General features: G+C 39.6%; 1 protein-coding gene across 2 annotated transcripts in view; it reads right to left on the bottom strand.

The window, feature by feature from the left end:
* Nucleotides 1–22,934, bottom strand: part of MTHFD2L (methylenetetrahydrofolate dehydrogenase (NADP+ dependent) 2 like) — a 145,345-nt gene that overhangs the window by 73,528 nt on the left and 48,883 nt on the right. For both annotated transcript variants that reach the window (XM_052642089.1, XM_052642090.1), the window contains exon 6: nt 1,898–1,990. In XM_052642089.1, coding sequence (XP_052498049.1) covers nt 1,898–1,990 — 93 coding nt within the window. The remainder of the gene's footprint in view (nt 1–1,897; nt 1,991–22,934) is intronic.

Here is a 22,934-nt window from a genome sequence, read left to right as displayed (position 1 = left end):
CTATACAGAAGTTAAACAAGCAGGGTGACAACATATAGCCTTGATGTACTCCTTACCCAGTTTGGAACCAGTCAGTTGTTCCATGTCTGGTTCTATCTGTTGTTTCTCGACCTGAATACAGGTTTCTTGGGAGACAGACAAGGTGGTCTGGTATTCCTATCTCTTAAAGAATTTTCCACAGTTTGTTGTGATTCACACAGTCAAAGGCTTTAGCATAGTAAATGAAGCAGAAGTTGTTTTTCTGGAACTCTCTTGCTTTTTCTATGATCTAATGGATGTTGGCAATTTTATCTCTTGTTCCTCTGCCTTTTACAAAGTGCTGATTTAAGCCTTTACAAAGGAGCATATGGTGAGTCCATAGAGGAACTCAAGAATGTATACTTGTGACATAAGCTTTGATTTAGTCACAAAGAATGTCAGTGGTTCTGAAAAGAGGATTTTGATCACACATTTGTCATTTTTTATCCAAAAAAAAAAAACCCATGAACTGAATGAACACTAAGGGATGTTACTCCACTAGAAGAAAATACGCATTTAATGTCATAATTGATAAATGGGAAATGAGGTCAATGGTGAAACAGTCTTTACAAGTTGGTAATACTGGAGCCAACAGCACCTTTTAAAGATAATGTAAATTTCATTCTGTCTAAAGTTAGAGATAAACCAGGAAGATCACTCTAATTTCTCTCTGTTTACCAAATCCGGAGACTGGTGTGTGAATCCTAGTATTTCTAAAAAGGAGTCAGTGTTTGTCTCTGCTAATATATCAGCTGCTGCACAGCTTTTTACTTAATGTTGACCTATGGTATAAAAACTTTTATTGCCTCTTTAAACATCTGATGTCTTATTTATGTCAACTCAGTTCAAAAATTTGCATTTGATATCTCTTGAATATAGTTTTTCAGAAAAACAAGAAATATGATTAGCTTTACCAGTTTACTGGTGACTTCATGAAAATGTAATATTTCTATTTTTACTCTACAAAGAGGCAAATTACTCCACCTGGAATCATCACATATATATTCTGAGTTCCAGAAGAAGGGTCTATATTATTTAAATGTCAGTTAAACTTGATTGAAACTAACTTAAACTATTATCATTCTCTTCATCAAACTCAATTTTTTTCTGGAACTTTTACCCTCCCTTTGTAGTTTGAAAATATTCAACAATTTAACTGTAAAGTCTAGGAATTATCAGTAACATCTAATTGATAAACAAAGTGAAAAATGCCACCATTCAAGCCTTGGATAAAACAAGAAGAGTCACAGTCATCTGTAATGCAGAAATACTATGTGGTGAGAGTAAAGTTAGAAGTGAAGGGTAGAATTCTTTGTATGTTTGAATATAAAACAAATTAAGGGAAAATTGAGATTCATTAAATAGAAGTGCAATAACTATTCTCTCTGTTTCTACTCTTACTGTTCTAGAATCAATTCTCCTTGACACAATATACGTAATATTTTAAAAACATAAGCCAAACCATATCAATCTTTTGCTCACAGCCATCTTTGGCTTATATGAAAGTCCCTGGAGGGTTTACAAGATCCTACATGAGCTAGCCCTGACTACCTTTTCAACAGCATTTCCTACCAGTCTTCTCTTAACTTATTCATGTTTGGAACCAATTACACCAGTCAAAGTAATTGTCAAAGTTACACGTTCATTCTTGTGCTTAATCTGTCATTCCAAAGACTGTTTTGCTTTCCCATAATTAAGTAACAAATGCTAACACAGGCATAATGGACCAGTATCATGACTACCAAAAGACAGAATGGAAGTTAGTTGTACATATACCTAATTCTTCCAAGAAGCTATTCTTATAGACATGTCAGCAACCAGGGAAGGAATTAGTCTGCTGATGTGACATTTCAACAAATAACAGGCACTAAAGACTTACCTGCAGCAACTATGATAACATCTGCCAACAGAGTATGGATCTTCAGTTGCTCTTTGGGGGTATATCTGTGAGCTATTGTCACAGTTGCATCACCTGGAATGCAGAATAACTTCTATTAGTAATTACCGAGGTTTTTTTTTTTTTTTTTTTTTTAATGAGGCTTCAATTCTAGAGGAGTTCCAGTAACATCCTAAGAATAGTAAAATTGCTTTGAAATTATCAAAACTAGATATATAAATCTAGTGACTCAAAATATTGCACCCTTCAGTTGACCAGTAGAAAGTCAAATGAGACCAAATGAAGGTATGCGCTGTTCATTATAGGAGATTTGCAAGTAGAGTCCAAGAAGCCAAGGATTTGCAAGTTTTATATTGACAGGCCAATACATAGATGCAAGGCATACTCACTGGCTTGATAATAAGATATATAAATATTAAAAGCAACAAAGTAAGTGCAGTGAAAATGGGACAGTGTGCTGTGGAAACACAGGTGAGAGATTGATTTGCCTCACTTCATGGCAAATGAAAGGGGGAAAAGTGGAAGCAATGACAGGTTTTATTTTCTTGGGCTTCAAAATCACTGTGGGTGGTGATTGTAGACATGAAATTAAAAGATGCTTGCTCCTTGGAAGGAAAGTTATGACCAACCTAGACAGTGTATTAAAAAGCAGAGACATCATTTTGCCTACAAAGGTCCATATGGTCAAAGCTATGGTTTTTCCAGTAGTCACGTATGGATTTGAGTTGGACCATAAAGAAGGCTGAAGAATTGAGGCTTTCAAATTGTGGTCCTGGAGAAGATTCTTGAGAGTCCCTTGGATAGCAAGGAGATCAAACTAGTCAATCGTAAGGGAAATCAACCCTGAATACTTGTTGGAAGGACTGATGCTGAAGCTGAAGCTCCTGTACTTTGGCCACCTGATACAAAGAGCTGACTCACTGGAAAAGACCCTGATGCTGGGAAAGACTGAAGGCAAAAGGAGAAGGAGGTAGCAGAGGATGAGATAATTAGATAGCATCACTGACTCAGTGTACATGAATTTGAGCAAACTCCGGGAGAGACTAAAGGACAGGGAAGCCTGGTGTGCTGCAGTCCATGAAGTCACAAAGAGTCAGAAACAACAACAGCTGAGGAGATGTCAAAGAAGGCTTCCTAAAGGAGTCAATACACATTTTTAGCTCATGAAGTATGAACAAGAGTATACTAATCAGGGAAAGAATAAAAGGGCATTACAAGTCAAAAGGATAACAGGAAAAAGTGGATCAACTTTGAAATTATATGTTCAGGAAATGATAACATGGTCTAGGATATAATAGGAAATACTCCATGCTTTAATAAAGTGATGTAGGAATAAGAGGAGTTGGCAGTATGGGGGATACCAGAGCTTAATGTGTGAGCCAAGGAAAGGGATTGAGAGAAAGGCAGGGATGAGAGCAGTTAAAGGAAAGAATTCAAGAACTTGGATGTGTTAAACAGGATCTTCTATCTGCTCCTTCCAGATAACATGCAAAATCACACAGTTAATGACAACAACAAAAACTGCATAATCCCTCTTTTTAGCAAAACTAGAAGACATATTTTTCACAGACTCCAAAAATATGTAACAGTACCCAGGTGCAGCAGAGTTAGCATGTACCACACAGGGAGTAAGGCAGAAAGAAGTTCAAACAATAACAACATGGCCAGTAGTGACAGATCTCTGAAAAATGATTACAAAAATATACTTCCTGAAGGTGAAGGAGGTCATAGCAAATTGCAAAATCTCTCTCTCCTATTGCATGTAGGAATAAAGGCAGAAGAAGCCCTCTTGCACCTCGCATAGTTTACAGTGAGTGGTAACACAAAGGCTCAGAGGAGCCGTTTAAGAAGGAAGTGGTTTGATTCTGTGAAGGTGATGAAGAAAAAAAACCTGAAGCCTGCCCAGAATGTCTTCCCCAAACCCTAGCAGAAGTATCTTGCAAACATCATATTCAAGAAAATCCAACTCACTTCATGATAAGTAATCTAAAAAAGGACTTTAAACAGTATCCATAATACTATATAGGGGCTTCCCTGATGGCTCAAGACCTTCTAGACTAACATCCAAAAAGATGTCCTTTTCATTATAGGGGACTGGAATGCTAAAGTAGGAAGTCAAGAAACACCTGGAGTAACAGGCAAATTTGGCATTGGAGTACAGAACAAAGCAGGGCAAAGACTAATAGAGTTCTGCCAAGAGAACACGCTGGTCATAGCAAACACCCTCCTCCAAAAACACAAGAGAAGACTCTACACATGGACATCATCAGATGGTCGACACTGAAATCAGATTGATTATATTGTTTGCAGCCAAAGGTGGAGAAGCTCTATACAGTCAACAAAAACAAGACCAAGAGCTGACTGTGGCTCAGATCATGAACTCCTTATCACCAAATTCAGACTTAAATTGAAGAAAGTAGGGAAAACCGCTAGAGCATTCAGGTATGACCTAAATCAAATCCCTTATGACTATACAGTGGAAGTGAGAAATAGATTTAAGGGCCAAGATCTGATAGACAGAGTGCCTGAGGAACTACGGATGTAGGTTCATGTCATTGTAGAAGAGACAGGAATCAAGATCATCCCCAAGAAAAAGAAATGCAAAAAAGCAAAATGGCTGCCTGAGGAGGCCTTACAAATAGCTGTGAGAAGAAAGGAAGTGAAAAGCAAAGGAGAAAAGGAAAGATATACCCATTTGAATGCAGAGTTCCAAAGAATAGCAATGAGAGATAAGAAAGCCTTCTTCAGCGATCAATGCAAAGAAATAGAGGAAAACTACAGAATGGGAAAGACTAGAGATCTCTTCAAGAAAATTACAGATACCAAGGGAACATTTCATGCAGATATGGGCACAATAAAGAACAGAAATGGTAGGGACCTAACAGAAGCAGAAGATATTAAGAAGAGGTGGCAAGAATACACGGAAGAACTGTACACAAAAGATCTTCACGACCAAGATAATCACGATGGTGTGATCACTCACCTAGAGCCAGGCATCCTGAAGTCAAGTAGGCCTTAGGAAGCATCACTACAAACAAAACTAGTGAAGGTGATGAAATTCCAGTGGAGCTATTTCAAATCCTGAAAGATGATGCTGTGAAAGTGCTGCATTCAATATGCCAGCAAATTTGGAAAACTCAGCAGTGGCCACAGGACTGGAAAAGGTCAGTTTTCATTCCAATCCCAAAGAAAGGCAATGCCAAAGAATGTTCAAACCACTGCACAATTGCACTCATCTCACATGCTTAAAATTCTCCAAGCCAGGCTTCAGCAATACATGAACCGTGAACTTCCAGATGTTCAAGCCGGTTTTAGAAAAGGCAGAGGAACCAGAGATCAAATTGCCAACATCCGCTGGATCATTGAAAAAAGCAAGAGAATTCCAGAAAAACATCTACTTCTGCTTTATTGACTATGCCAAAGCCTTTGACTCTGTGGATCACAATAAACTGGAAAATCCTGAAAGAGATGGGCATATCAGGCCACCTGACCTGGCTCTTGAGAAACCTATATGCAGGTCTGGAAGCAACAGTTAGAACTGGACATGGAACAACAGACTGGTTCCAAATAGGAAAAGGAGTACATCAAGGCTGTATATTGTCACTCTGCTTATTTAACTTATATGCAGAGTACATCATGAGAAATGCTGGGCTGGAAGAAGCACAAGCTGGAATCAAGATTGCCAGGAGAAATATCAATCACCTCAAATATGCAGATGACACCACCCTTATGGCAGAAAGTGAAGAAGAACTAAAGAGCCTCTTGATGAAAGTGAAAGTGGAGAGTGAAAAAGTTGGCTTAAAGCTCAACATTCAGAAAACTAAGATCATGGCATCCAGTCCCATCATTTCATGGCAAATAGATGTGGAAACAGTGGAATCAGTGGCTGAATTTATTTTTCTGGGCTCCAAAATCACTGCAGATGGTGACTGCAGCCATGAAATAAAAAGACGTTTACTCCTTGGAAGGAAAGTTATGACCAAATTAGACAGCATATTAAGAAGCAGAGACATTACTTTGCCAACAAAGGTCCATCTAGTCAAGGCTACAGTTTTTCCAGTGGTCATATACAGATGTGAGAGTTGGACTATAAAGAAAGCTGAGTGCCAAAGAATTGATGCTTTTGAACTGTGGTGTTGGAGAAGACTCTTGAGAGTCCCTTGGACTGCAAGGAGATCCAACCAGTCCATCCTAAAGGAGATCAGTCCTGGGTGTTCATTGGAAAGACTGATGTTGAAGCTTAAACTGCAGTACTTTGGCCACCTGATGCAAAGAGATGACTCATTTGAAAAGACCCTGATGCTGGGAAAGATTGAGGGTGGGAGGCGAAGGGGATGACAGAGGATGAGATGGTTGGATGGCATCATTGATTTGATGGACATGGGTTTGGGTGAACTCCGGGAGTTGGTGATGTACAGGGAGGCTGGGTGTGCTGCGGTTCATGGGGTCGCAGAGAGTCAGACATGACTGAGCAACTGAACTGAACTGAACTGAAATGATGGCTCACATGGTAAAGAATCTACCTGCAATGCAGGAGACCCAGGTTTGATCCCAGGGTTGGGAAGATCCACTGGAGAAGGCAATGGCAACCCAATCCAGTATTCTTGTCTGGAGAATTCCATGGACAGACTAGCCTGGTGAGCCACAGGCCATGGGGTCACAAAGAGTCGGCTACAACTCAGTCACTAACACTTTCATAATACTATATATACGGATCAGCCCTGGGGAATTTTGATATTAGTGGTTATTGCATGACTGTACATTTGTCTACATTCATGGAACTAAATACCAAAAAACTGAATTTTACTCTCTGCAACTGTTTAAATAAATTTTATTCTATGCAAATGTTTAAGTAAACAAAAATGCCCGCCGCAAGGTCAAAACAGCAAAAAATAATTTTAAGAATTTACCAACAAAGTAATAAACTCAACAGAAAAATGTTATGGAAAAGTTGAATACTATGACCAAACACTATGCCAAACACTTGCTAGAACACATTGCCACTCATAATTCACAATTTGAATGATCAGTGCTTGAGTTACCAAGACAAATAAAATTCATATTAATAGTAAGCTGGATGAAAATATAAAACCTATTATAGTGTTAAAAAAATCAACTTAGCAATTTTTATTGCTGATTTTAACATAATTTTCCCTGAATAATGATGAATCTTGTTTATGATGGAGTCACTCATTCTTTCTCCAATCATTGCATTGTTAGTCACCCCATGCCTGCTTCAATAATTCTGCTCTCTTGACTCCCACAAGACTGAGCTCCTTTTTTCCTCCAAATTCCTTTGCCATTTCTATCCTTTCCTTGTCATCTATTTCCCAAGGTTCTATGATTTTCCATTCCATACCATTTCCCTTGGAACATATGAATGGCTCCTATACCTTTAGAAGTGACATTTCCTCATATGACTTCCAAACAGACTCCATTAACTCTACTCTTATTCTTTTACTCAAGATCTATTTGTCCAAGTGCCACTCATAAATATAAACAGATGATATATGAACTAAAACCCAAATTCCTTCATTCATTGTGTCCTCCTTCATGTCTGCTAGCTGCAAATGCCACTGCATACCTGCTATCCTGCCTATGTTATCTACTCTTATAATGGCACCACCTTCCTTGGTATTTTCTGCCCAGAAACTTGGCATCATCTATGAAGTCCCTCCTCCCTTCACCATCACCTGGGGTCTAACATCACAAAGTCTAGTTAGAACAGAAGCGGTGTCCTTTGTATCAGTTTTCCTTTCAAAGTCTTGTTCAGTATCTTGCATATACTGAGAGAATTCCCAGTAGCTATTTATTACACAAACATTATTAAAGACATGTAGTTACTAAAAGTAAGTAAAAGCTGTAAACAATCAACATATGTAAAGTATATGTTTAGAACCATCCCAAGGCACCAGAATTATGAAGCATCCTCCCATCTCTATCTTAATACATTTTTCCTATATTTAGAAAACTTCCCTTAGACGTTAACAGCCCACTCAAGCATTATCTTGTTCCAAATGAGAGACCCCTGGGACTGCCCTGGTGGTCTAGTGGATAAGACTCTATGTTCCCAATGAAGGGGCCTGGGTTCGATCCCTGGTCAGGGAACTAAATCCCACATGTCACAACTAAGCCTGTGTGCTGCAATTGCTGAGCCCACCTGTGGCAAGTAGCCCACCTGTGGTGCACACACCACAGTGAATAGCCTGAGTGCCCTGAGTGCCTCAATGAAGACCCAGCACAGCCAAAAAAATAATAATTAAAAAACCACCAAATGAGAGCATCCCAAATCCTTGCAAAAACCAAAATGAAACCAAAACCTCCCACTTCATCATTATTAATGATTTCATTAGGGAACTGAGAGATACATAGTTCAGTGAATTATATACACATATAATTAACAACCTATAAAGCTTCAAGCAAAAGAAAAAAATGAGATGAATTTCAATCAGCATGGAAAGATCTTTCAGGTAACTCCACTTCTTAATTAATAATATCTAGTTAAATTTTTTTTTTGACTTCTGAGTGTGGCTAGGAATACTCATGGCAATATCAAAGTGTTTTCTAGACTTGATGGATCAGTTTCTGACTGTTGCACAATCAAACCATAGGAAGGTTTTTAACCTACTATTCATTAGAGTAGATGATGATAGCAAAAGAGAAGTGAACCAAGGGAGTTAAGAATAAATGTGTTCAAATAATGCCTCAGACTCTCCTGCATTTGCCCCTGAATACCTGTTCCTGGAGGGACTCCTGTGGTGGTCTGGTGGTCCTGTGGTTAAGACTCCATGCTCCCAATGCAGGGGGACCAGGTTTGATCCCTGATAGAGGAACTAGATCCCACATGCCACAACTCAAGATCCTGCATGCTTCAGCTAGAAGATCGAGCACACCACAACTAAGACTCAGCACAGCCAAATCAATAAAGAAAAAATATATTGAACATCCCTGGTGGCTCAACTGGTGACAGACATGCCTGCCAGTGCAGGTAGATGCAAGAGATGCAGGTTCGATCCCTGAGTCACGAAGATCCCATGGAGAAGGAAATGGCAACCCACTCCAGTATTCTTGCCTGAAGAATCCAACGGACAGAGGAACCTGGCAGGCTACAGTTCATGGATTCGCAAAAAGTTGGACACAATTTGGTGACTAAACAACAGAACCCCGTCCCTCTTCCTGAGAATTAGCTGTCCTAACCCTACTCTTATTTAACCTGTCTTACTCGGCATTGTGAAAATTTTGTCATTTCTGTTTTCAATTCTGGTGTTCCATCACTTTTCTTCAGTGAATCCAGGGCTTGCTGCACCTAGTCATTACTAGTGCCTTTGCTTTTTCCCTAGGATAATCAGAACCAACAAGTTACTGCAGCCACTCCACATAATGATGCATATCTTTGACACTCAGTTTTATCCTCCTAGTGTGCATATGATAACAGCCTGGGCTCAGGCCTCCTTTTCTCTATCACACAAATCTAGGTAAAAATGTTTTATAAGAAGAATCTTAAGCAACTTTATTGTACCCAGTGTTTTACATCGTATTTGTAAGATATAATAAGAATGAAAGACTGAGGACCTATCTCCTAGAATCATAGAGCTCTGTTAGAACTTAATAATTAGCTGCTGAGCAAGAAATGTTCCTGACTATGTAAGAGTCTGCAGTCAATCAAAAATTGTTCACTGGGAGCCAGCCCCCTGCACAATCTTCTAGGCTATCATTACCTCTGTGATTTATGCAAAATTACAGATTATAGCAAAGGGTTGGTGGTAACTAACATAGAGTGCCAACTGAGGAAATTAATTTTTGATGTTAGAAATGCTAAGACAACACAATATGATTCATTTTAGAGTATCATTTTTTTGTTAAAATTACCTAAATGAGGAATTTATTTTTGTCAGGCATTTCATTTATTCAACAACCAAGAAATAATCCCAGGGCCATGCCAAGTAATGGAGACACACAATTCTCTACTCTCACATAAAAACAGACCTGTGAATCAGAACTGTAATACAGTGTGATAATTCCACATTAAAAGGAGATATAAGTTACAGAACTAGCAGAGAGAACCATGATCTACTCTAGCTAAGAACCACACAGGGGCACTTAAAGCTCTTAGAGACAGATTCTTAATGTGAGCAGGAATTTAGTTTGCTTCTGCTTCAATTCCCTTATGCTTTTCCTATCTTTTCCAACTAATAAATTATTTTCCATAAAAATAATTATGGGTATTGAATTTAGCCCAAACTGTTAGAAAGTCCTTCATATAACAGCAAAACTCGACCTTTTTGCTATGATCCTAGATCCATCTTCCTCAACAACACAGGGCAAGTCTCGTCTTCTTTATCCATGAGGCAAATCTTCAAACCTGTATTTGTTTGTGCCTGCATCAGCAGATGAAGCAAAATGGCAAATTCAGTAGGAGCTAGAATCTCACATGTAGGGTATTGCTTTGTCAGCTTCTCTGGATAAGGGAAAATGGCATCATTCCTGATACATTTAACTTATACCAGGGTCTGGCTTAAGGGAAAAAATCAAGGAAATAGCAAAGAAGGAAAACTTTTTGTCAAGAAGGAAAACTCAGTACTCATCAACAGAACAGCACTAGATAGAAAAATGAAGCCTGAGTTCTGTTTTTGGACAAATGACTCCAGAGGCCTGAAAGTTCTGAATTTGAACATGTATTTCTTTCTCTCTTCATAAGCTGCTATTTTATATCTTTAAGCATGAAACAGAAAAACAAGACCCTTCCTACTAAGAAATGCTCCATGGAAGCTACATGGGAAGAACCAAAGCATATATGATAAAAACAACCCTTATGTAAGAACTTACTACACAACTAGCACTGTTCTAGTTACACATATCCTCACCAAACACTGTAAGTGTGTTTTTGTGAGGTAGAAACTAACATTATTTACATTATATAAATGAGAAAAGTGAGAAAACACAAAGAGCCCATAATTTGTCCAAGGTCATAAATCTATGTAAGAGCCAGAATTCAAACTCATTTAGTCCAGCTCTTGAGGCCAAGCTCCTAGGCACTTCACTGCACAGCCTCCACATGGGACAGAAAGGAAAGCTCAGAGCAGTAGAATCAGAGCTGGCACACACTGTTTTCACTTTGGTCAGCAGAATAGCATTTCTGGGATTATGCTGATACTAGGGAGGCCAGGGAGGGATCTCGATGACACTTCCTTTTCCTTAGGCATAAAGTCTGCCTTCAAATCCCACCCAGAATACACCGGTAGTACTGATGAGAGCACATCTGACGGAAAACATTATGTGCCTCTATCACAAAAAAAGACAGTTTAGGCTTTAATTTTTGTGTGTACTCAGTTGATCTACTGTCTCTGACTCTTCATGACCCCATGGACTGTGGCCCTACCAGGCTCCTCTGTCCATGACATTTTCCAGGGAGGAATACTGGAGTGGGTTGCCATTTCCTCCTCCAGGGGATCTTGTAAAATAATCTCTAGCCAGTTTTTCCAGGTGGGAAGCAAGGAGATCAAAACAGTCAATCCGAAAGGAAATCAATCCTGAGTATTCATTAGATGCTGAAGCTCCAATACTTTGGTCACCTGATGTGAAGAGCTGACTCATTGGAAAATACCCTGATGCTGGGAAAGACTGAAGGCAGGAGGAGAAGGGGAGGACAGAGGATGAGATGGTTAGATAGGATCACCGACTCAGCAGACTTAAGTTTGGGCAGGTTTTGGGAGACGGTAAAAGACAGGGAAACCTGGCGCACTGCCATCATGGGGTCGCAAAGAGTTGGACATGACTTAGTGACTGAACAACAACAATTTTCCTAGATCTTAAAATAATATTGTACTCTCTTGGCTCCTGAATTCCATTTACTGTAAGTTTTTTGTTTCAATTTCAGCTGCTTTTTCTTTATTTAAATAACTTTAGATGTAGTTACAAAGCACTCAGATCTAAGCCTTCTTTTCATATTTTAAATGGGCCAGACTTTAACCTGGCATCTGGTCAAGACTAGGCTGGTTTGATTTGCTGTTTATCTGTCTGTCAGTTATTTTTCAAACACTTTGGGTTGCTAGGTGGATGCAAACTAAGGAATATGGTTTCACATTTAGTCAAATACCATTTCAATCTCACTCCTTTTACGTATATCTCAAATTTATTTTGTGAGAAAGAGTATTAAGGAAAGACTTACTGAATCATAACCACCTATTGCTCTAGACAATTAGAAAAATCTGCCCTGGTTTCAGCCAAAAATGATTGAATTTAACTCATGGATTCATCATCCAACAAAGATAATACATAAATGAGCAAATAAATTTATAATAAAAATTTACATAAGAATAAATGCTATGAGTTAAAAAGCACAGAATAAGTGAATAAAGAGCAACAGGATAGGTGCTATTTTGATAAGGTGGTCAGGGACAGCCTGTGGAGATAATATCTGAACAGAAACCAGAAGGAGTGAGGAAATAAATTATATAAATAACTACAAAAAAGAGCACTGTAGGCAAAAGGAAAGCCAAGAGCGAAAATCTGACACGTGGGCAAGTACGGCATGTCCTAGGAAAGCAAAAGGCAGGTGTGGCTGGAGGGCAGTGGGGAAGTCAGGAACGGTGAAGCGAAGTTAGAGTCGCTTTGTGACCCCATGGACCATACAGTCCATGGCACTCTCTGGGCCAGAATACTAGAGTGGGTAGCCTTTCCCTTCTCCAGGGGATCTTCCCAACCTAGGGATCGAACCCAGTCTTCCCATGGAGATAACATCTGAACAGAAACCAGAAGGAGTGAGGAAATAAATTATGCAAATGACTACAAAAAAGAGGATTCTAGGCAAAAGAAAAGCCAAGAGCAAAGATCTGACACGTGGGCAAGTATGGCATGTCCTAGGAAAGCAAAAGGCAGGTGTGCTGGAGGGCAGTGAGGAAGGTAAGCGGTAGGAAGTGAGTAAGGAGACACAGGTCGGATCATGCAATACCTTGCATATGACAGCGAGGGATTTGGCTTCTATTCTGGCATTTTGTTGCTGTGAGTATTATGGGAAGCCACCAATGACTGAGGTACACCACTTGGAAAATAGACTGGATGTGGGAGATGGGACAAAGGCAGATGTAAATTTTATGAAATGTGCACATTTTATAGTGTGAGATAATGGCTTACTGACCTAGGGTCTCACTATTGAATGTGATGAGATCATAGGTATGTTTTGCACAGTTTGCTAATGGATAAGATAGGGAATGTGAGAGAGAGAAGTCAAGGATGGCTTGAACAACTAGGTGAATCGATGGTGACATTTACTAAGATGATGAGGACTATGGGGAGTAAAATTAAGAGTGAACGTTTGTATTTGGTAATTTTGAGATCCCTGTGGACCATCCAAGTGGAGTTGTCAAGTGGACAGTGGTTACATGGCTGTAGAGCATAGGGGTGATACAGGTGGATTTAAAGTTATGAGGATGGTATTTGCAGAGACATGGATGGACCTAGAGGCTGTCTCACAGAGTGATATAAGTCACAAAAAGAAAAACAAACATCATATATTAACGCATATATGTGGAATCTAGAAAAATGGTATAGATGAGCTTATTTGCAAAGTATAAATAAAAACATAGAAATAGAGAACAAACATATGGATGCCAAAGTAGGGGGAGGGTGGGGTGAATTGGGAAATTGGGAGATTGACACATATATGTACTATTGATACTAGGTATAAAATAGATAACTAATGAAAACCTACTGTATGGCACAAGAAGCCTTACCCAAGTGGGAAGGATCCAAAAAAGAGGGGACACATATAACCATATAGCTGATCCACTTTTCTGTACAGCAGAAACTAACACAACACTGTAAAGCAACTATACTATAATAAAAATTAATTTAAAACATTAAAAAATGAAGCTATGAGGCTGGGAAATAGGAAGTGAAGTCCTGGACTCATTCCAATGTTTTGAGCTTCATTCTCAATTACTATCATTGTGTTAGATTCTTTTATGAAGCTTTATAAAAAATGCTGATATTCAGATCCTCCTCACAAAGACTCTGATATAACTGTTCTGCATTGGGTTCAGGTGGCTACATTTTTAAAAGCCCTCTGATGATACTAGTGGACAGCTAAGGTTGAGAACACTGGTTTAGAAGTTGGGAAGAAGAGAATGACTCAGAAACTGAGAATCAGAAGAAATGTATGAGTGAGATCAGAGAAATACATGCCAGTGGTAGCTCTGACCTAAGCTAAACAATGAAAGAAATAACTCTATAAAATATGACCATTTCATTAAATTAAAAAGCATTATGAATATTACTCAGTCCATTCATAGTTCCCTGCTTATAAGGAATTAAGGAGAAATTACTCTTTGGTTTTAATATCAGAAAATGCAGAATATGTTTTATTTATTCTGAGCATGTGTTTATTTTTAATCCTAAAGACACTTAATTGGGTAACTAGTCATTTTGTTTTCCTGCTAAAAAGCTCACAGAATGAAATTACTGACCCTAATACAAAAAGTGTAGTTTAGACCCAATTAAATTCACCAAACATATATTTAGTGACAGTATATAAACCGCAGTGTGCTTGGCAAGGGAAAATATCCATGAAGATTTAATGATATGCCTATTTTTAATAGCAGCCTTTATTCATAACTCCATTTTAGTTTCAGGTCTTGCTTCTCCTTTTTCTTAACTATTTCTCATTTGCATTGTGCTTTGCATATTGTTGTGGACCACTTTGAATACTTTTTAGAGCAAGTACACTATAATAGCTAATATGAACTGAACACTGAGTTTCAGGGAAATACAGGAACACAGGGTGCACTCAGGCAATATGATCAGAGCACCTAGTCTCATTAACACTAGGCTCTCCTGCTCCAGGAGTCCAACTTTACTTGTCAAGATTGCAACTATGGGGAGAACAAGTTGCTGGTTACAAATGAAAATATTGGCTTTGGAGTCATATTTTTGGGTTTATTTTCCTATTAATAGGGATAAAATTTGTTAAATCATCCACATGAATCAATTCCCCAGGTGACCAAATTCCTCTTGCTACCAAGCTGCCAGGTCAGGATTGATGGTAGTATTCCTGATTGTGAAACAGATTTTAAACTATTAAAAACAAAAAAAAGCAACCAGACCCTCCAAAATCCTAGCCAAAATGAGGTAGCCAACTCAGTCATGGGACAAAGGCTAAGTGTCAGCAGAAGCCAAAGTGTTACCCTTTGCTTTCTAGTTGTTTTGGCTGGGAGATGTGTGTATGAGGTCTATTTGTTAAAGCTTTATATAATTTTTGCATTTATTTTCTTTCTTCCAAGAATAACAGATGAAAATAAACTGAGGAATCTTACTACAATGTCTGCTTTTGCAAACTTGCTTATAAGGGCATAGTGTTAGTCACTCAGTCATGTCCAACTCTTTGTGACCCCAAAGACTGTAGCCTGCCAGGCCCCTCTGTCCATGGAATGCTCTGGGGAAGAATACTGGAGTGAACTGCCATATCTTTCTCCAGGGGACACCACAACCTAGGGATCGAACCTGGGTCTCCTGCCTTGTAGGCAGGTTCTTTATCATCTGAGCTACCAGGAAAGCCTTAAAAGATCATGCTGCTGCTGCTGCTAAGTCGCTTCAGTCGTGTCTGACTCTGTGCAACCCCATAGACGGCAGCCCACCCAGCTCTCCCGTCCCTGGGATTCTCCAGGCAAGAATACTGGAGTGGGTTGCCATTTCCTTCTCCTATGCATGAAAGTGAAAAGTTAAAGTGAAGTTGTGTCCGACTCCTAGCGATCCCATGGACTGCAGCCCACCAGGCTCCTCCATCCATGGGACCTTCCCGGCAAGAGTACTGGAGTGGGTTGCCATTGACCATAGACTAATGCTAAATAAGTTTTCTCAAGGTCCTGAAATTGAGAGTGAAAAATGCAGATATCTTGAAGAACATCCTGCTTATTGCCCTATTCATCCTTTGTATGGAAAAAGGCTAGATCTCTGGGGTAAATATATAGATACAAATATATAGATACAAATATGGCAACTATAAATATACATTCAGTTCAGTTCAGCTCAGTTACTCAGTCGTGTCCAGCTCTTTGCGACCCTATGGACTGCAGCACGCCAGGCCTCCCTGTCCATCACCAACTCTCAGAGCTTACTCAAATTCATGTCCATCGAGTCAGTGATGCCATCCAACCATCTCATTCTCTGTCACCCCCTTCTCCTCCCGCCTTCAATCTTTCCCAGCATCAGGGTCTTTTCTAGTGATTCAGTTCTTCGCATCAGGTGGCCAAAATATTCAAGTTTCAGCTTCAACATCAGTCCTTCTGATGAATATTCTGGACTGATCTCCTTGAGGAAAGACTAGTTGGATCTCCTTGTAGTCCAAGGGACTCTCAAGAGTGTTCTCCAACACCACAGTTCAAAAGTATCAATTACTCGGTGCTCAGCTTTCTTTATACGCCAACTCTCACATCCATACATGACTACTAGAAAAACCCTAACTTTGACTAGATGGACCTTTGTTGGCAAAGTAATGTCTCTGCTTTTTAACATCCTGTCTAGGTTGATCATAGCTTTTCTTCCAAGGAGCAAGCATATTTTAATTTAATGTCTGCAGTCACCATCTGCAGTGATTTTGAGCCCCTCAAAATAAAGTCTCTGTTTTCATTGTTTCCCCATCTATTTGTCATTAAGTGATTGGACTGGATGTCATGATGTTAGTTTTCTGAATGCTGAGCTTTAAGCCAACTTTTTCACTCTCCTCTTTCATGTTCATCAAGGGGCTCTTTAGCTCTTCTTTGCTTTCTGCCATAATGGTGGTGTCATCTGCATATCTGAGGTTATTGATATTTCTCCCAGCAATCTCGATTCCAGCTTGTGCTCCATCCAGCCCAGCATTTCCCATGATGTACTCTGCATGTAAGTTAAGCAGGGTGACAATATACATCCTTGACGTACTGCTTTCCTGATTTGGAACCAGTCTGTTGCTCATGTCTAGTTGTAACTGTTGCTTCTTGACCTGCATACAGATTTCCCAGGAGGCAGGTCAGGTGGTCTGGAATTCCCATCTCTTTCAGAATTTTCCACAGTTTGTTGTGATTCACACAGTCAAAGGCGTTGGGACATTCAATAAAGCAGAAGTAGATATTTTTCTGGAACTCTCTTGTTTTTTCGATGATCCAATGAATGTTGGCAATTTGATCTCTGGTTCCTCTGCCTTTTCTAAATGTAGCTTGAACATATGGAATTTCACCGTTCACATACTGTTGAAGCCTGGCTTGGAGAATTTTGAGCATTACTTTGCTAGTGTGTGAGATGAGAGCAATTGTGCAGTAGCTTGAGCATTCTTTGGCATTGCCTTTCTTCAGGATTAGAATGAAACTGACCTTTTCCAGTCCTGTGGCCACTGCTGAGTTTTCAAAATTTGCTGGCATATTGAGTGCAGCACTTTCACAGCATCATCTTTTAGGATTTGAAGTAGCTAAACTGGAATTCTATCACCTCCACTAGCTTTGTTTGTAGTGATGTTTCCTAAGGCCCAATTGACTTTGCATTCCAGGATGTATATAAATATACATATATAGATTTATATTGTTTCAGAAAAACAACTTCCAGGGTCAAATACCAAAGACTTTTACTCTCTCAGAGTTTCACAATGCTCACTATATTAAAGGCTATATTATATGACTATATTCACAGTCGAGATATGTGTTTGATTTTGTTTAACGCAGATTTCCCAGATTTATTTGACTAATTTTTGTCCCTTCAAAAAAAAATTAGCCAGCAACCAGTGTCAGTCTCTCAGTTGTGTCTGACTCTTTGTGACCCCATGGACTATAGCCTGCCAGGCTCCTCAGTTCAAGGAATTCTCCTGGCAAGAACACTGGAGTGGGTTACCAGGGGATCTTCCCAACCCAGGGATCGAAACCAGATCTCTCGCAAACCCATTTAAAATACTTTTTTTTTTTTTCTTTAGGTAAGAAATGGATTTATTTCGAAAGAAACACACTCCATAGACAGAGGTGGGCCATCTCAGAAGGTCAGAGCCCCCAAAATATGGGGTGGCAAGTTTTTATGGGCTGAGTAATTTCATAGGCAAATGAGTGGGAAGATTATTCCAACTCATTATTATTCCAACTATTATTCTAATTATTCCCCGATTATTTCAGTTATTCCCTGATTATTTTGGGGGAAGAGGCAGGGATTTCCAGGAATTGGGCCATTGCCCACTTTTTGGCCTTTCATGGTTAGCCTCAGAACCATTTAAAATCTTGTGGTACATCAGGCCTTCTAAGACTACAGTTTGTGAATAGCTGTGTTAATACCTTTGTGATACTCATGGTCTACAAAATAAAGTGATCTTTTCATTCACTTATTGAACAAAGAATTTTTGGAGAAATATTGTGCTATTAATAGATTCTGGAAATAAAATGGGAAGATAAAGAAATCTGGTTTTTGCTCTTGTGGCGTTAACAGTCCAGTAAGTATAATGAACATTAATCAATAATGTTACAAATAAATAATAATTACAAACTGATAAATGTTGTAAAGGAAAAGTTCTTTAGTGTGTCTATAGAGCTGTGTGTGAGGGAGTAGGAGAGATTTTCAGAGAGGCCTGTTTGAGGAAGTTCTATCTGATGTTCTTATTTTATACATATAATAATTTCATGGCATTGACTTGTTTTTAAAAAATCATCAAATCACAATTTACCATTATGGTATGAATTATTTATTTTCTGTAGAATGAACCTTTTCCTCTAGATATTTTATAAATTTTTAATAACTTTAAGTAGTACATATTTTTGTTTTTGTCCCTGAGATGGGACTTTTTTAGTCTGAAATGAAGAGTAGTGACAGAAGGTAGACTATTAAAAATGTTCCATTGCAATAGTAACAGAAGATAGACATAAATAGGTATAGCCTTCATGCAGAACTATAGTTAGAAATCATCCATTCCTTAAGCTTTTATTATAGAAAGCTTTTCTCTTTTGCAGCATTTTGCACAATTATGATTAATCATTATTACCTGATTGTTTAGTGATTGCCTTTCCTACTGAACTGTGAGCTCAAGAATATGATTTATTCACCATCATATTGTGCATACTGAGTGAGAAAGGTATCAACCCCTCTGTAAGAAGGCAGTATTACATGTCAGCAGCATAATTAAAAAAAAAGTCTAAACAAAATGATAAATTTAAAATGTTTTACTGGAAAAATGCTGTGACCTCTTTCAATTAATGCTATTGTTAATAACTCCCTTCTCTTCCCAGTACACTTAGGTCTCCTCCTGATTGTCATGAGGCATTCTCCTCTCCTATGATCTGATTCTTGGGGGAAGGGGTGTCATAAGTTATGCTTATATATATAAATGTCTATAATGTTAAAATATGAAGGAGTTAGTGTGTAGTAAGCACCTAGCTACTCTCTCCCTCCTCCTCACTATACAGGGAATTTTTTTCCCCCTCAATGAATATCAATATTCTATTTTAAATCCCTAGCCTGCAGTCTTATTTTCTATAATACAGGCTCATGTTGTTGTTCAGTCACTAACTGTGTTTGACTGTTTGGGATCTTGTCGACTCCAGCATGCCATGCTCCCTTGTCCTTCACTAGCTCATGGAGTCTGCTCAAGCTCATGTCCATTGAGTCAGTGATGCTATCTAACCACTTCATCCTCTGCTGCCTTCTTCTCCTTTTGCCTTCAACCTTTCCTAGCATTAGGATCCTTTCCAAAGAGTTGCATCTTTTCCAATGATGCAAAGGCATCAGCTGGCCAAAGTATTGGAGCTTTGGCTTCAGCATCAGTCCTTCCAATGAGTATTCAGGGTTGATTTCCTTTAGGATTGACTGGTTTGATTTCCTTCCAGTCCAAGGGGACTCTAGAGAATCTTCTCCAGCATCACAATTCAAAAGCATCAATTCTTCGGTACTAATAGGGGACACTAATAAACTGTTACTGATTCACTGACTAGTTGCATTATTACATGCCAATCTCAGTGCTAAATTTCAGAGATAGAAAAAGCCCAAGACAAAACATTTGTCCTTAAGCAGCTCATGTTTACTATGCATGTGTAGAAAAGGGGAATAGGTAGACAATCAAGACGTAACAGAATTAGTATTGTGACGGCAGCATAGATAACATTTAAGAGTTAGATTTTGTGCACATCATGAAAGATGGGTGGAAGGTGAGAGGAAAGCAAGTGAAGGATGAGAAGCAGCATTCCCTGCCTAGGGAACAGGGTATGTAATGGAAAGGCGGCTTGGAAGAGGTGGTGTGTTTGGGGAATAATATGTAGTTCTATGAAGCTTCAGCAGAAGGTACCAAAGGGGACTTGATGGGAGAAATAGCTGAAAATGCTGGTGGAGCAGAACACAACATCCTTACAAGTCATGCTTTGAATTACTGGGTTTATAGACATCAGAAAAGGGATGCTTTGTGTTGCTAATTAAACAAATGCCTGGTGCTCTGAGGTCAGGATGAAAGAGAGAAAATGAAAGGGAAAGAAAAGGATTTGAACTTCATTTCATTTTTTTATATAGTGTGTAGTGTTAGTTTCAACAATGTAACTAATAGTTCCAGCTGCCCGAATGTAACTGATAGTTCCAGCTGCCCGATATGAGGATATGTGGTATTTTTCCAAGTACAGTGCTTTCCAGATACTAGCTGGCTGAATTTCAGGTACTCTGAAAATGAAACAGTACTCCTACTATTCAACACAGAAAATGAGACTGCAACAAGCATTTGTTCTTTGCTATTGCTTTCCACTAAACAAACTCAAAGCTATAATGCAGTGAAGTCAACTCAACACGGAGGCATCACAAGACATAATATCCCCAATATCCTACCGTGAGTACTTCTACCTTAGGAACAGTGGGATGGGAGGAATAAAGACTATAGGCCTGGTGTCCCCCTGCCCCAGTTTGACAATGGTTCATTCCACAGAGGCAGCAAAAGTCCACCTCACTCCCCTGGCAACAAAACCAAGAATCTCAGTCTCATAACTGAGACTTTGTGATTGCTTTGCATGACTCCTCTCCCAAGCATTCCTTTTTGTCTCCTCTCTTTGAAATTGGAGGGCACCTGGCCCAACCTAGTATTGGGCTGAGCTTAATCACACATAGCACTCATATCACATTGCACTGCCTGAAACATCCACTCCTGTATTATCACCTGAAGGCCCCTCCTGTAGGTGAGAAACAATGCTTCCAAGGTGGCAAAAATGTTCATTTTTCACAACTGGAGCCAATTTTCACAAAGGCAAGGCATTCCACCAACAAAATATCTTGAGGTTTTTCCATTTAGATAGGATGTTCCTTGAATTAAAAAAAAAAAAATGTACCTGATATATAGAATTTGCAGCAGATGGGAAGCTTGAGTGCAAAAGCTGAATTTCAATGAGGAACCCGAGCTTTAAGATGCATCCTGAAGATGCAACCTCTCATCTTCTGGAGACAGGGGTGTGCTCAGTCGCTTCAGTATTGTCCGATTCTTTGCCAGCCCATGGACTATAGCCCTCCAGGCTCCTCTGTCCATGGGATCCTCCAGGCAAGAATACTAGAGTGGTAGCCATTGTCTTCTCCAGGGGATCTTCCAATCCAGGGATCAAACCCAGGTTTCTTATGTCTCCTGCACTGGCGCAGGTTCTTTACCACTAGTGCTACCCAAGTCTTTTTCAACGCTCTACCACCCCCAACAGGCAATGCCAAAGAATGCTCAAACAACCGCACAATTGCACTCATCTCACATGCTAGTAAAGTAATGCTCAAAATTCTCCAAGACAGGCTTCAGCAATATGTGAACCGTGAACTTCCAGATGTTCAAGCTGGTTTTAGAAAAGGCAGAGGAACCAGAGGTCAAATTGCCAACATCCGCTGGATCATGGAAAAAGCAAGAGAGTTCCAGAAAAACATCTATTTCTGCTTTATTGACTATGCCAAAGCCTTTGACTGTGTGGATCACAATAAACTGTGGAAAATTCTGAAAGAGATGGGAAATACCAGACCACCTGACCTGCCTCTTAAGAAATCTGTATGCAGGTCAGGAAGCAACAGTTAGAACCGGACATGAAACAACAGACTGGTTCCAAACGGGAAAAGGAGTACGTCAAGGTTGTATACTGTCACCCTGCTTATTTAACTTCTATGCAGAGTACATCATGAGAAATGCTGGACTGGAAGAAACACAAGCTGGAATCAAGATTGCTGGGAGAAATATCAATAACCTCAGACATGCAGATGACACCACCCTTATGGCAGAAAGTGAAGAGGAACTCAAAAGCCTCTTGATGAAAGTGAAAGTGGAGAGTTAAAAAGTGGCTTAAAGCTCAACATTCAGAAAACGAAGATCATGGCATCTGGTCCCATCACTTCATGGGAAATAGATGGGGAAACAGTGGCTGACTTTATTTTGGGGGGCTCCAAAATCACTGCAGATGGTGACTGCAGCCATGAAATTAAGAGACGCTTACTCCTTGGAAGAAAAGTTATGAGCAACCTAGATACCATATTCAAAAGCAGAGACATTACTTTGCCGACTAAGGTCCGTCTAGTCAAGGCTATGGTTATTCCTGTGGTCATGTATGGATCTGAGAGTTGGACTGTGAAGAAGGCTGAGTGCCGAAGAATTGATGCTTTTGAACTGTGGTGTTGGAGAAGACTCTTGAGAGTCCCTTGGACTGCAAGGAGATCCAACCAGTCCATTCTGAAGGAGGTCAGCCCTGGAATTTCTTTGGAGGGAATGATGCTGAAGCTGAAACTCCAGTATGGCCACCTCATGCGAAGAGTTGACTCATTGGAAAAGACTCTGATGCTGGGAGGGATTGGGGGCAGGAGGAGAAGGGGACGACAGAGGATGAGATGGCTGGATGGCATCACTGACTCGATGGACGTGAGTCTGAGTGAACTCCGGGAGTTGGTGATGGACAGGGAGGCCTGGTTTGCTGTGGTTCATGGGGTTGCAAAGAGTCGGACACGACTGAGCAACTGAACTGAACTGAACCACCCCCAACCCTAGTGTTTCAATGAGAATATGTATTGAATGCATATTGCACAAATGAAATCAAGA

The sequence above is a fragment of the Budorcas taxicolor genome, chromosome 6 (genome assembly GCF_023091745.1).
Source record: "Budorcas taxicolor isolate Tak-1 chromosome 6, Takin1.1, whole genome shotgun sequence".
Lineage (NCBI taxonomy): Eukaryota > Metazoa > Chordata > Mammalia > Artiodactyla > Bovidae > Budorcas > Budorcas taxicolor.
This window is presented reverse-complemented; position numbering and strand designations above follow the sequence as displayed.